The sequence below is a fragment of the Phycodurus eques genome, chromosome 9, assembly GCF_024500275.1.
Source record: "Phycodurus eques isolate BA_2022a chromosome 9, UOR_Pequ_1.1, whole genome shotgun sequence".
In the NCBI taxonomy this organism is placed as follows: Eukaryota; Metazoa; Chordata; class Actinopteri; order Syngnathiformes; family Syngnathidae; genus Phycodurus; species Phycodurus eques.
The window spans coordinates 158,135-171,966 of NC_084533.1; the positions used below are offsets into that span (position 1 = coordinate 158,135).

General features: G+C 42.0%; 1 protein-coding gene across 3 annotated transcripts in view; it reads right to left on the minus strand.

Moving 5' to 3' along the window:
• The window catches only part of LOC133408166 (ETS-related transcription factor Elf-2-like), a 33,993-nt gene extending 20,736 nt beyond the window's left edge, over window positions 1-13,257 (minus strand). The window contains exons 1-3 of one of the 3 annotated variants that reach the window (XM_061686684.1): window positions 12,956-13,256; window positions 7,749-7,832; window positions 5,455-5,791 (exon numbers count right to left, since the gene is read on the minus strand). In XM_061686684.1, the coding sequence (XP_061542668.1) occupies window positions 5,455-5,791; window positions 7,749-7,823 (412 nt within the window). In that variant the 5' untranslated portion in view covers window positions 7,824-7,832; window positions 12,956-13,256. Of the gene's footprint in view, window positions 1-5,454; window positions 5,792-7,748; window positions 7,833-12,955 lie in introns of all 3 variants that reach the window. The other 2 variants (XM_061686685.1, XM_061686686.1) reach the window with 2 other exon arrangements.
• Between the last annotated feature and the right edge of the window lie 575 nt (window positions 13,258-13,832).

Here is a 13,832-nt window from a genome sequence, read left to right on the forward strand (position 1 = left end):
CAAAGCGCGACCTTGTGGTGCAATCTATTAGTTTGTGTGAGATTTTGAACGAGTCAGACTACAGTTACATTTTTTAAAACATAGGAGAACACTGACTTATTGTTTAAATTGTACACATTTATCATGAGGTCAACATGGTATCATATTTTCAACATGCTGTGTGTACACACGCACACAGACACGTATGCGTACAGCAGTGCTCACCATTATTGGCAACCATAAGATGACGATGATATACACACACACACACACATATATATATATACACACGTACACATTAATATATATATATATATATATATATATATACATATATATACACACACACACATATATATATACACACATATATATATATATATACACACATATATATATATATATATATATATATATGTATATATATACATATATATACACACACACACACACACACACACACACACATATATATATACACAAACACACACACACACACACATATACCCCTCCAAAGGTATTGGAAAGGCAAGGTCAATTCCTTTGTTTTTGTTGTATACTGAAGACATTTGGGTTTCAAATCAAAAGATGAATAAGAGACAAATGTACAGAATTCCAGCTTTTATTTCATGGTATTTACATCTAGATTTGTTAAACAACTCAGGACAGAGCACCGTTTGTTTGAACCCACCCACTTCTCAAGTGAGGAAAAAGTATTGGAACAGACATGATTAAATTAACTTCAAGTGAATAACATTTCATATTTGGTGGCATAACCCTTACTTGCAATAACTGCATCAAGCCTGCGACCCATTGACTTCACCAGACTGTTGCATTCTTCATTTGAAATGCTTTTCCAGGCCTTTTCTCCAGCCTCTTTCAGTTCTTGTTTGTTTCTGGGGTTTCTCTGTTCATTCTCCTCTTCAGGAGGTAAAATGCATGCTCTATTGGGTTGGGTGTATTGGGTTAAGATCCGGTGATTGCCTTGACCAGTCGATAAGACCTTCCACTTCCCCCCCCCGATGAAGTCCTTTGATATGTTGGCAGTGTGTTTTGGGTCATTGTCTTGTTGCATGATGAAGCTTCTCCCGATTAGTTCGGATGCATTTTTCTGTAAATTGACACAAAATGGTTTGGTAGACTTCAGAATTCATTCCGCTGCTACCGTCATGAGTTACATCATCAATAAAGACGAGTGAGCCCTTCCCATAAGCAGCCAGGCAAGCCTAGCCATGACATCAGAATAATATTTATTTGCCAAGTATGTCGAATAAAAAACAACTAAGAATTTGTCTCTGGCAATTGGAACCGCTCTAGTACGACAACAGACAGAATTGACAGAGAATACTTTTGAGACAAAGACATAAAAAAAAAAAACAGTCACTGAGCAATAAAAGGTTACCAGTAATGTGGTAATGCCGTTACAATTTTTTTTTGCTTTTAATGTGTTTCTTGACAATTCTGCAAAAGGATGCAGAGTCCTCTAGCAATTCGAGCAGTTTGAAATAACTAATAGAACAATAGTCCGGTGGAATGACCGTTGTGCAAAGGGCGCAGAGACTTCATTACTGCCACCCTGCTTCACAGATGAGCGTGTGTGTTTTGGATCATAACCAGATCCTTTCTTTCTCCATACTTTGGACTTTCCATCACTTTGGTAGAGGTTCAGCTTGGTCTCATCAGTCCATAAAACTTTGTTTCAAAACGTTTGTGGCTCATCTTTGTACTTCTTCGGAAAATCCAATCTGGCCTTCCGATTCTTTTTGCTGATGAGTGGGATGCATCTTGTGGTATGGCCTGTATATTTCTTCTCTCGTAGTCTTCATCGAAAAATGGATTGTGATACTTCACCCCTGCCCTGTGGAGGTGGGCAAGGATGTCACTGACTGTTGTCTTTTGGTGTTTCTTCACACCTCTCACTGTTTCTGTCGTCAACTGCTGTTGATACCCTTGGCCGTCCTGTTAGATGTCTGTTGCTCAGTACACCGGTGATTTATTTCTTATTCAGGACATTTCAAAGTGTTGTATTGGCTATGCCCAATGTTGGTGCAATAGTTCTGATTGATTTTCCCTCTTCTCTCAGCTTCAAAATGGTTTGCTTTTCTCTCATAGACAGCTCTCTGGTCTTCTTGTTTGCTTAACACCAAATGCAGTTTTCACAGGTGAAACCCAAAGCCAAAAAAAGTACCGTATTTTCACGACTATAGGGCGCACCGTATTAAAAGGTGCAGTCTCAGTTACGGGGTCTATTTCTGCATTTAACACATACATAAGGCACACCGTATTATTGGGCGCAGGCATGGTAAAACATACGCTAGCTTAAAACATACGGTAGCATGCATGCACGCTAAAACAATGTTTTTAAAAAGGCAGCGGGGGCAAAACTGAGTTTGGTTGTACTTTATTGAAGTGTTTCAGTATTTGTGCTCGTGTTATTTTTTGCTCTTTCCTCATCCACAAATCCATCAAAGTCCTCCTCTTCTGTATCCGAAATGAACAGCTGGGCAAGTTGTCCATCAAACGCGCCAGGTTCGAGTCAGTCTCGTTGCCGTGCGAAAGCTCGAACAGGCCTCCACAATCCATTCACAAATTGTGGCGTAACTCGCCCGGCGCTGCCTCCTCGTCTTCGTAAAGCTGTGTTCGCCATCTGTCATCCATGGCTCCCACGCCGCTCACTTCACTTTGAACGCCCCGTTTTCACAAATGTCCAGCGGTTCGTCAAGCCTCCCGGAACGCCGGCAAGGCCCGAGTTATTGCACTCGGTCGAATGGTGACTTGAGACGCTTCTCCCGGCTGTTCTTTGCTCATTAATCCATTGCTCGAGTTGGTCTCCCAACTCGGGCCACCTCACCTTGTTTTCGCGTTTTTGTCGTCCCACCCCCCCCCCCCCCCCCCCCCCCCCCCGCGGAAACTCGTTTTTCCCGCTTCCTCCACTTGCGAACCATGGATTCGTTGATCTTGATGGATTCTCTCGCGGCCGCTCGATTCCCATGTTCCTCCGCGTAACTGATAGCTTGCAGTTTAAACTGTGCTTCGTAAGCGTGTCTCTAGCAAGGTGCCATTTTCGGGGGTCCTTAGCCAAACCGGTGTTGTTTTGCACAATGCACACCCCGGAAATAAAAACAGCGGGGGCGTGGCTTTAGCGTCCTACTTCACGCACCCTCCCCTGTCCTCAGCCACGTCCGCTTTTCCTCTGTGTAACCAGCGTGTCGGCAGGAAATGCTCCAAAAAAATGTTTTTTAAAAAGTTAAGCGGAGCGCTCATCACACAACAACATTTAGAGATGTTGGAACTTTGTGCACACATAAGGCGCGCCGCATTATAAGGCGCCCCGTCCATTTTGGAGAAAATTTCAGACTTTTACGTGCGCCTTATGGTCGTGAAAGTACGGTACTAATGTTTAAGCAATCAATCTAAAAGGCAACACAACTAGAAACACCGTGTCAGTCACATGTTCCAATACTTTTATTCACTTGAAAAGTGGGTGGCTTCAAACAAAAGGTCCTGTGTCCTGAGTTGTTTAACATCTCAATGTAAATACCATGAATTAAAAGCTGGAATTCTGAACTCATATTCATCTTTTGATCTGAAACCCAAATGTCTTCAGTTTACAACAAAAGCAAAGGAATTGACCTTGCACTTCTAATACTTTTGGAGGGGACTCGATATGCCATGACACTGAATTGGTGCCATTTGCATCCCAAGGAAATAAAACATAGAAATGCACCATGAAAATATTAAGAATCCTGCACACTGACTGGAGACAAATTCCTCGTGTTTTTGACATCATGTACTTGGCAAATAAAGAGGATTCTGATCTGTAATTTTCTTTTTGTTAACATTCTATTACCATAAATATCGTGATGTATATATTTCTATTTCACTCATTTGCTAAGATGTTAAAAACTCACTGCTATTTTTTTTCAATTATTGAACTGAGTTGGGCCAATACACATATTGAAGAGTTCAATGTGTACTGTATCATCAAATGTAAAGCTAAAAAAAAATGAAAGCTAAAAATTTTGTGAATGGCCCCTATAATACATCTATATGTTCTTGGTATGTATTTTTGTATGCATATATGCATATATATATATATATATATATATATATATATATACACACACACACACACACACACATGTACACACGTGCATATATTAAGAACAAATCTGGATGCATGCTCTTTTTTAATGCAGTGTCGAGGTATCGGTCAATTCAGATTTTTATACCCAACGTGATTGGGTATAAAGGCAACAAACGTCACAATTTTTCGACAAAATAGACAGGCCACAAAAGCAAAAGGCAGACGAACGACCAGAAAACCGTCAAGGCGAAATGAAGATGCTTTAGATCTGCTAAATATAAGTAGGCTTCAGTTGCACAAAATCCTTGAAACTGCCACAAATGCATCATGGCGAGGCCTATGTGAGGGGGCATATTTACTTTGGTAATATTTATTTACTTTGTGTGCACGCGTGTGATGTCACGGACTAATTCCGTCCACAGTAGAAGTTGCATTTGTATTTGTAATGTGAATGACAACAGAGAAGATTTAACGAAAAATCCAAACTGGGCATCATGCCAGGGCTGCAGTGTGAACGGAGCCTACCTCTGTGACAGCTCAGGAATTTTGCAGAGCAGTCAGAGGTCAGTAGTGTGAACAGGAGGGGGCTCAGCACACATTTAGTCACATTTTGTTGTCAGTTTGTAATTTGTGAAAAGAACAAGGGTTGAAAAAAAAAAAAAACTAAAGAGCAAAAACGGGTGCAAATCTAAAAATTAAAAAAAGACCTAAAAAGGGGAACAGGCCAAATAATGAGCCCACAACTTACAAGAAAAGAAATATATATTTAAAAGACAATATTGGCAAACCTAATTAAGGTACAAGTTTATTCCTAGGTAACTCGCACACACCAAACCCACTGTGCATAATATGTCACGACAGGCTCGCAAATGAGGCAATGAAGCCACCAGCCGCTTTGGCACATGTAGTACAAGCACTGGCATTAAAAGACAAGCCTTTGGAGTTGATTGGAAAGATTCAAAAAAAAAAAAAAAAAAAGACAATTTTGTTCAAACCATCATCTCATCAACCCGTAGTTATGGAAGCACACACGGGAGTCCGCTACCAGTTTGCCGGGTTTAGTCACGTGACATTGGCAATGCGAGTGCGAGACGTGATGTTAATTTCGGTTCGACAGCAGAGCATAATATTGCCAAACGTTGCATAAAAATGGGTGAATTCATCCGTTTAATTCTTATTCCACAAATGCAATAACAAATAGAACGATTCGACATCATCAATATCAAATGTTGGGTTTAGTTCCCCTTTAAAATCTATTACACAGCAAAAGCACAGTCAATTTGAGTGATCAAAATAACATATATTGGACCTGCAGTGCATTATCCAGCTCGCAAATTCCAACGAAGATAGGATAGAAAGGATGATGTTGTTATATTGTATTGCCTCACCAGTCTCGGCCACTTCTGTGACAACCTCCTGCTCCTCAGCCACATCCTGCATCAGGTAAGTGCCGTCGTCATAGACCAGAACCTGTGCAGAGTAACACTCCTCCACTTGGGCACTAGTCACCTCCTCCACGATCACAGCGGGACAGCCATCCTCCTGCACCACCACACCTCCCGTCTCCTCCACCTCCTCACCTCCTTCCACAATCACCGCCTCTACCTCCTGCTGAATGACTTCATCATCCTCCGCCTCCTCACCTCCTCCCATAATCACCGCATCTACATCCTGCTGAATGACTTCGTCATCTTCCTCCTGCTCCTCAGCGGGCTGCTGCTCACACTGCAGTTTGGAAAGATGCAAAAGGGAAGAGGTAAAAAGTTACTTGGTTGATAATCTTTAGTCTGCACAGAAAGTTATCCTTCCATGCCTTTCCTAGCCTCATTAGACACTTTTTTTTTTGAAATAAAAAAAGTCACTATTAAGTTGTAATTCTGCTCAGGTACACTTAAGGTGTCAATACATCATTTTAAATATAGGTTTTGTTCGTATTTGACACCATTCCATTTATTTTACATAACATGTTGTTGTACAGCCTAGTGGAGACTTCAAATCCATCTTGAAGGCAACCATTTGACCTCTTTCCAATTGTTTTTAGCAACAGTCATTTTGGGGACCACTAAAATGTTAAACATTGACAACCACTTTGATATTGTACACGGCGAGAAATACTTTTTTTTTTTTTTTTTTTTTTGGAGGAGCAGTTTTGCTCATAATTTCTTCATTTGAGAAGCAACTTTCGAATTTTGTGGAGCAACGTTTTGCAGATTAATCAGAATGTAACGGCTGCAGCGATTGAATATTTTCGTATTCGAGTATCCTACTGAATACTCCAACAATCGAGTATTTGGAGAAACTATATTTTTGCTTTGTTAAAGAGCAACTATGAATACAAAAGAGAAAATTAAAACTCCGATTGAACATACAACTAATTGGCTTTTACATAACAGTTTTTAATTCTTAAATTCAGATTGTGCATATAACAAGGCTTCAATTTTAAAAATGTATTCACAGCCTTTGTGTATTAAGCACTATGGGGGGGGGGGGGGCACAAGCCAGTGCAAACCGTAGGCCGGTCCCAAGCCCGGATAAATGCAGAGGGTTGCGTCAGGAAGGGCATCCGGCTTCAAACCTTGCCAAACAAATATGAGCGTTCGTCCAAAGAATTCCATGCGGATCGGTATCGCCCGCTCCGAACGTCTTGCGAGCAGAGACACCCGGGTTCCGGCCGTCCTGCCTGAGAACCTTTTGGGCTCCCGGTTTTTTTCTTTTTCTTCTTCCTTTCTGCCCAATCCACCTGTTCCCCGTGCGGACCAGGCCCGCCGAACACCCGCAAGCTCGACCTGCCTGCCTCAATCGTGTTCACGACACGCAAGTCCAACATTGCGGTCTACTAAAAGTACAGACGAGTGCATATTTGGGTTTAAATTCACGAGAACAGGAATCCCCAGCTATATGCACTCGCGACACACTCATTCCACCCTCCCTTTGCCAATGCTCGTCTGTGCTTTGTTTTGTTTTGTTTTCCTGCATTATTTCCCCTCTGCAGATTCCACGTTAGATCTCATTCAATTTTCGATAAAAATTCACTACCTGCATTGTTGTGTGTGTTTGGGTTTGAGGAACGAAACCCCTGGCCGTCTAGAACTCGTCAAAATTTCAGAAAGCGCAGCAACCTTCAGATTACGAGACTGATAAAAAGGCTTCTCGTCACGTTCCCTCCATTTTATCCACATAAAGTGACGAGGTGACCCTTTTACTAGATCAAATAGCTTGATTTATAACACTGGAATTTAAATTGACGCTAAACCGGAAGTAACGCAGCCGTCGCTTCCAGCTCATTCTTTTCTCCTAATTACATTCTTATTTAACCCACATACGCTCCAGAGTAGCTCCTCTTCTCTTTCCATTGTCTCTCCGTCAGGAGACCTCACTTCTCTTGATACTTGGATGACATTTAAGAAAGTTCAACTATTTGTAGTTAACATTTTCTGGCGTGGCAACAGTTTGCCAATTCACTTTACATTATTTCTAATGTGAACTCAGCATCATGGAACCGATTGTGTTCCATTTTTGATTTTCCACTGTACCCTTGACCTCAATAAAGTGATAGTGATTTTTTGAACTTTAAAACGACTTATTGAGCTGAATTTTGTTCTTCTGCTAGAAATCCACAATGGATACATTTTTCCACCACCGTAACTGAATCTCATCACAGCAGTTGTGGGGACTTTCATACTTGTTGAGGCTCCTCCACCATAGTGACATACTCCACTACATTCCCTCCTCCATCGGACACCACCACAGAGGTCATCACTCATTCCTAGGAAAACAATAGAAGTTGTCTAAGTTTGAGTCGATGAAGACCACTACAGTCATGGAAAAACTACTAGACCACTCTTGCTTCTTCAGTTTCTTGTTCATTTTAATTCCCTGGTACATTTTTGGGACAAATATAATGACGACACCAAAAACAGCTTATTAGAGTTTAATATAAGAGCTGATATCTAACAATTTTCCATGGTTTTCTTGACGTTAACCAAAATGACTAGGAATAAAATTAACCTAAAGCATTTCAAATAGGGCAAAGTATTATGGAATCAGCTGCATTTTTGTTGCGCTCGTTGTATTTTTCCGGAAATATACCTTTCGCGGTACCAGGCATTAAAATGGGGGAAAAAAAAAAAAAAAAAAACTGAAAAAACAAGTGTGGTCTAATTATATTTTCCAGGACTATACATGTGAATGGTCCAGCATTTGCAATACATAACTTTATCATCATCATGTTTGGATGTATGTCGCGATTCAAGATGCGGGTGTAGTTACAAGTGGGTCACAAAAGGCCAATGGTGACCTCAATATCTGTCTTCCTGTACTACTGTATAATACGCTCAAAAATACAATTTATGGCACTAAATCTAACCTGAGCAGGTTACATTGTTGAATATATATCGCCGTGAGTGTGTGTCTTGAAAAGGTATTCATACCCCTTAATCGTTTCACATTTTGCCACTTTACAATCGCAAACGTAAATGTTTTTTGAGATTTGATGTGATCGACCAACACAAAGAAACCCATAACTGTAAAGTGGCTCAGAAATGATAGAGTTTTCAGAATTTTAAGCAAATAAACTAAACATTGTGCTGTGCATTGTTATTCAGCCCCCCCGTGTTCATACTTTGTCGGGCCAACCTTCGCTGTAATTACAGCTGCAACTCTTTTGAGTTCTGTCTCTACCAGCCTTGGACATATACACCGTGTGCAGAATTATTGGGCAAATCTAATTTTTGAGGATTATATTTATGAATAACCAACCACAGTGCCTGAGGTTAATCCAAAATGCTAATCAACCTCCAACAAGAATGTTTAGAAAGTAAAAGTGAGGTTTATATTCTGCTTTCTTCTGAGAATATTCATATGTGGACAATTATGAGGGAAACTATTGGTGCGCAGAATTATTATGCAACTAGCACACAGCTAAAATAACGAAGGATTGGCTTCAGAACAACTGTGACTGTTCTTGAATGGCCCAGCCAGAGCCCTGACTTAAACCCAATTGAGCATCTCCGGAGAGACCTGAAAATGGCTGTTCACCATCCAACCTGACAGTACTGGAGAGGATCTGCAAGGAGGAATGGCAGACGATCCCCAAATCCAGGTGTGAAAAACCTGTTGCATCATTCCCAAAAAGACCCATGGCAGGATGAGCTCAAACGGGTGCTTCTACTAAATACGAAGCAAAGGGTCTTGAATACTTATGGCTGTGTGATATTTCCGTTTTTTAAGAAATCAGCAAAAAATTTCAACAATTCCGTTTTTTGGTCAATATGGGGCGCTGTGTGTACATTGACGAAACAAAATGCACAAATGATTTAAGCAAATGGCTGCAATATAACCAAAAGTGAAAAAGTAAAGGCGTCTGAATACTTTCCGTACCCACTGTACATACATGCATGCATGCATGCATACATACAGACCCTTTCCAAAACATTTGAATATCATGGAAAAGTTTATTTTCATAATGCCATTTAAAAAGGTGAACTTTCAGAGATTATAGATTCAGGCCCCACAATTTAAACAATTTCAACTATTTGTTTATTTTTACATAATTTGGGCTTCCAGCTCATAAGACCCACGAAATCAGAAATTCAAAAAATTGGAATACTGTGACGAAGTCAACCCAAATATTTCAGGTCATAAATGTTTTAAACCGAGTGTCACACACTAATCATCCACTAAACTCAAAGCACCTGCACAGGTTTCTCAAGTGTCATTCAATTGCTTCAGTTTGGTTCGACTGTCTCAGCTGGGTTCAATATCGGGAAGACTGCAGACTCGACAACTGACCAGAAGACAAACATTGATACCCTCCATCGGATGGGTAAGCCACAAAGGTTCATAGCCAAGGAGGCTGGGTGTTCACAGAGTGCTGTGTCCAAGCATATCAATAGAAAGTCTAGTAGAAGGACAAACGTGGCAGGAGAAAATGCCCCAGCAAAAGAGATGACCGTGGGCTTCAGTGGATTGTCAAACAGAGACGATTCAAAAATCTCGCAGAGATCCAGAAAGACTGGAATGAGGCGGGAGTCACAGCTTCAAAAACCACCACATTCAGACACATCCGGGAGATGAGCTACAACTGTCGGTCGGGTTCCTCTGGTCAAGCCGCTTCTGAGTCTAAGCCACGCCAGACTGATTTCGAGTCGTTAGCGGTAAACTGTTTTTCTATCTTGACTGCATCATTTCTCTTTGCAATGTTAATTTCTCTAGGTAGCTGTTTTCTAGCGCAATTATCTCTATCTTAGCTCTATCGCCACTTCGATCGGCGACCTCTTTCGCCTGACGAAGTTGCTTAAGTTTAGCAGTGAACCCTGACTTGTTGTTATTGAACGTGCGAAATGACTTGGTTGGTACGCACACAAATTCACAGAAACTGATATAGGATGTAACAGTGTCCGTATATTCATCCAGGCTGCCAGTTGAATTTTCAAAGACACTCCAGTGTGTGCAGTCTAAACAGCTTTGAAGTTCTATCTTTGCTTCATTGGTCCACTTCTTCAACATAGACTTCACACATGTAAGTTTTTGCCTGTATGTTGGTATTAAGTGAATTAAGCAGTGGTCAGACGAGCCCAGAGCTGCACGGGGAATAGCACAGTTAGCGTAGTATAGCAGTGGTCTAGAATGTTGTTTTCCCTGGTCGGACAGTTGATGTGCCTCTTGTATTTAGGGAGTTCATGGTTGAGTTTAGCTTTGTTAAAATCACCAAGAATAATGAGGGGTGAATCTGGGTGCTTTTTTTTCGGAGTTTGTTAACTCGTTCAGCGAGCGTTAGCAGTGCGCCATTCGTGTTAGCTTGAGGAGGAATGTCGACACCGGCGATGATGAAAGCGGCGAACTCGCACGGCGAGTAGAGTAACTTACAGTTCAAAAACAGCAACTCCAAGTCCGGGCTGCAGTGTGTGCTGAGCTCCACGATGTTGGTACACCATCCACTTATCGTAGAAGCATATCCCGCCGCCTTTTGTTTTCCCCGATAACTCCGTGACACGATCTGCCCGGTGTAGTTGGAAGCCCGGAAGCATTACGGTGCCATCGGGGACGCGTTCACAAAGCAAACACAAAGCGGTGGAATGTCCGAAGTCCTTTGCTGGTCTTTGGGAGAAAATGAAGCAGGTCCATTTTATTGGGTAGGTCGCGTAGATTTGAGAGGCAATTCCACAGGGGCGGCATTCAGAATCCTCTGTTACAGAGATTGACCTGCACTCCGGCACGTTTCCCCCCTATGCCGTCGTCTTCGCCTCCTTGCTCCGTACACCGCGGCCACCCTTCCGGTAAGTAACTCGGAGAAAGAACTGCGCGGAGTTGTGAAAGAAAAGTTCGGGATAGACTCCCTCATGTTTTGCAAGACTTCCTCCATATTCAATGTCTCCAAAGACAAATGAAAAAAAAAACACAAAAACATGGACAATACTACAGAGCACGTAACCGAGGTGACCACACGGTTAGGCGCCATCTTGGTCTTTGTGGTTGGGTTTAGGTGACTTCTGAAGGAAAATTATTGTACTGGATTGTATTTCGGGGTATCAGTGTACAGGGGCCGAACATAAATGCACACCACACTTTTTAGATTTATACTGGATGAAATGTTTGAAAATCGTATCTCATTTTTGTTCCACTTCACTGTAACGTGCTACTTTGTGTTGCTCGATCACATAAACCTCGCAAAAATATATTTATGCTTGTGATTGTACGTTCACCTTATGTAAAAAAAAAAAAGTTGAAGGGGTATGAAAACATTTTCAAGGCACTGTATATAAATGATAAAGCATACATATATTTGGTAACCTTTTTTTAACCAGCTGGTCTCAATGAAGTTGGAAATCTTTTTTTGCAAGAGAGATCCAGCCAAGACAACACCATTAAATTTCAGACAATAACAATATGAAAGGAACCAAAACATTCCAAACAAAATAACCTAAGTACGTGTACGACGATTCCAAGGAAGTTCAAATTCACGAACAGGGCTTTCAAAAGCAGGCATGGAGACAAGTGCTTCAAGTTTCTCATCTTTTTGAAGGCAATTTCAGGAAAGTGGAGCAGAGCACGAGAAAGCTCGCCCCCCTTACGAGCTAAATAGCAGGCATACTTCAATGTTACTTGCAGCACTGGGCTGTTTTTATGTTAATACTTTGCACTTGACTGCAAAAAGTTACACGACCAGATATTTTCAATATTTCTTTGGTTTTCATTTTCTTCCGTGGTCTATTTAAAATCTATTTCATCTTTAAACAGACAGAAGAGCACAGATCATTGCCATTAGTTTCATGTCATTTTGGGGTAAAATACAACATCGGAATCTATATCGTTGTCGGGATATACGTGTGTGTCCATATCGCACAGCTCTGATGCGAATGTCCAATAGTGTACATTCATTCGACGGTCAGTTACCAATACGATACGCCAGTAAAAAGTAATTGTGTCAGCTAAAATACATCATTCACAACTGGTTGTAACTCATACGTCAACAGCGACATTTACCGACATCGGTTCGGTCTGAAATAAAATAACAGCAATTCGTCGGCACGAAATTGCTGAAAAAAACTAAAGCGTGGCGCAAGGCTCATGTTTACTTTCCGGGACGGCGCTGAAGTGTGCTGCTACCAGATACTGCGCGAACACGTAACGATGGGTCGTCAACTAAGCTACGAGGCTAAAACGAGCTTCCCTTCTCCACAGCGACAATCTATCGGACATCAGCTAGATCTTCGTTTTAAGGCTGCATTTCTGGTGAGAGCGCGTAACATAGCTCGTTTAGCGTTAGCAATTAGCCACCTTACACGCTATTTGCCGTTATACAGGACACAAGCGCAGCAAAAGAATCCGTTTTCGGGGGGTGGAAAGGAACAATCGCACCCCACCGATGAGCTGTCGGTTCCATCTTACCTTGCGTTTCAGTGCAAACAAAAAGGGCGCTCCACAGCTAACGCTACCTGGGCCTGATTTAGCCGTAAATTGACAGGGCAAAAATGTTCAATTGCACTCGACGAACCAGTGGTTTGCCAATCCAAACAGTTTGCAGACGATCCTCAAAAGCCACTTTCAATCCGGATCGCAAAGTCGTCTGCCTGCACGACTTGGGTTTTGATTTGTGTCAGTTCTTTGCGATCAAGTAGCTTTCCGGCGCGCAGTCTCGTCGCTGAACGGGTCAAAGCGGCGACTGCGGTGACGTCACGCGGACAACCCACAGGAACGACGACATCGCAGCGACTCCAAAATGATCAACAAGCCTCGTTAGCGTGCAAATCGTGCCGTGGGCAGAACTTTTAGGATTGCCATTAGAAACAAAACGATACACTTGAAATGGTTTGATTTCAGATTTTCTCGAAGGGAATGGCAAGCTCGGTAGTTGTGAGCTTTTATGAAAAACAAAATCCTGACCGCTCAAATTCAGAGTTTTCGTCGGTTGTAATGGCTATTCCTCAAAGTATCGGAGTATTTTTCAGTTCATGAAATGTCATCTCGCGGCGAGAGCGTCCGCCTCACAGTTCCGAGGACCCGGGCTCGATCCCCGGCCCCGCCTGTGTGGAGTTTGCATGTTCTCCCCGTGCCCGCGTGGCTTTTTTCCGGGGACTCCGGTTTCCTCCCACATCCCAACACCTCTGCTTTATAAAATCCAAGGCCACCGCAACAGTCTACCAGACTGTTTTGGAGGACTTCATGAGTCCTTCTGCTGAGGATCTGTATGGAGATGCGGATTTCATTCTTCCAGCAGGACCTGGCCCCTGCCCATACCACCAAAAGCACCAAAATCTGGTTCGAT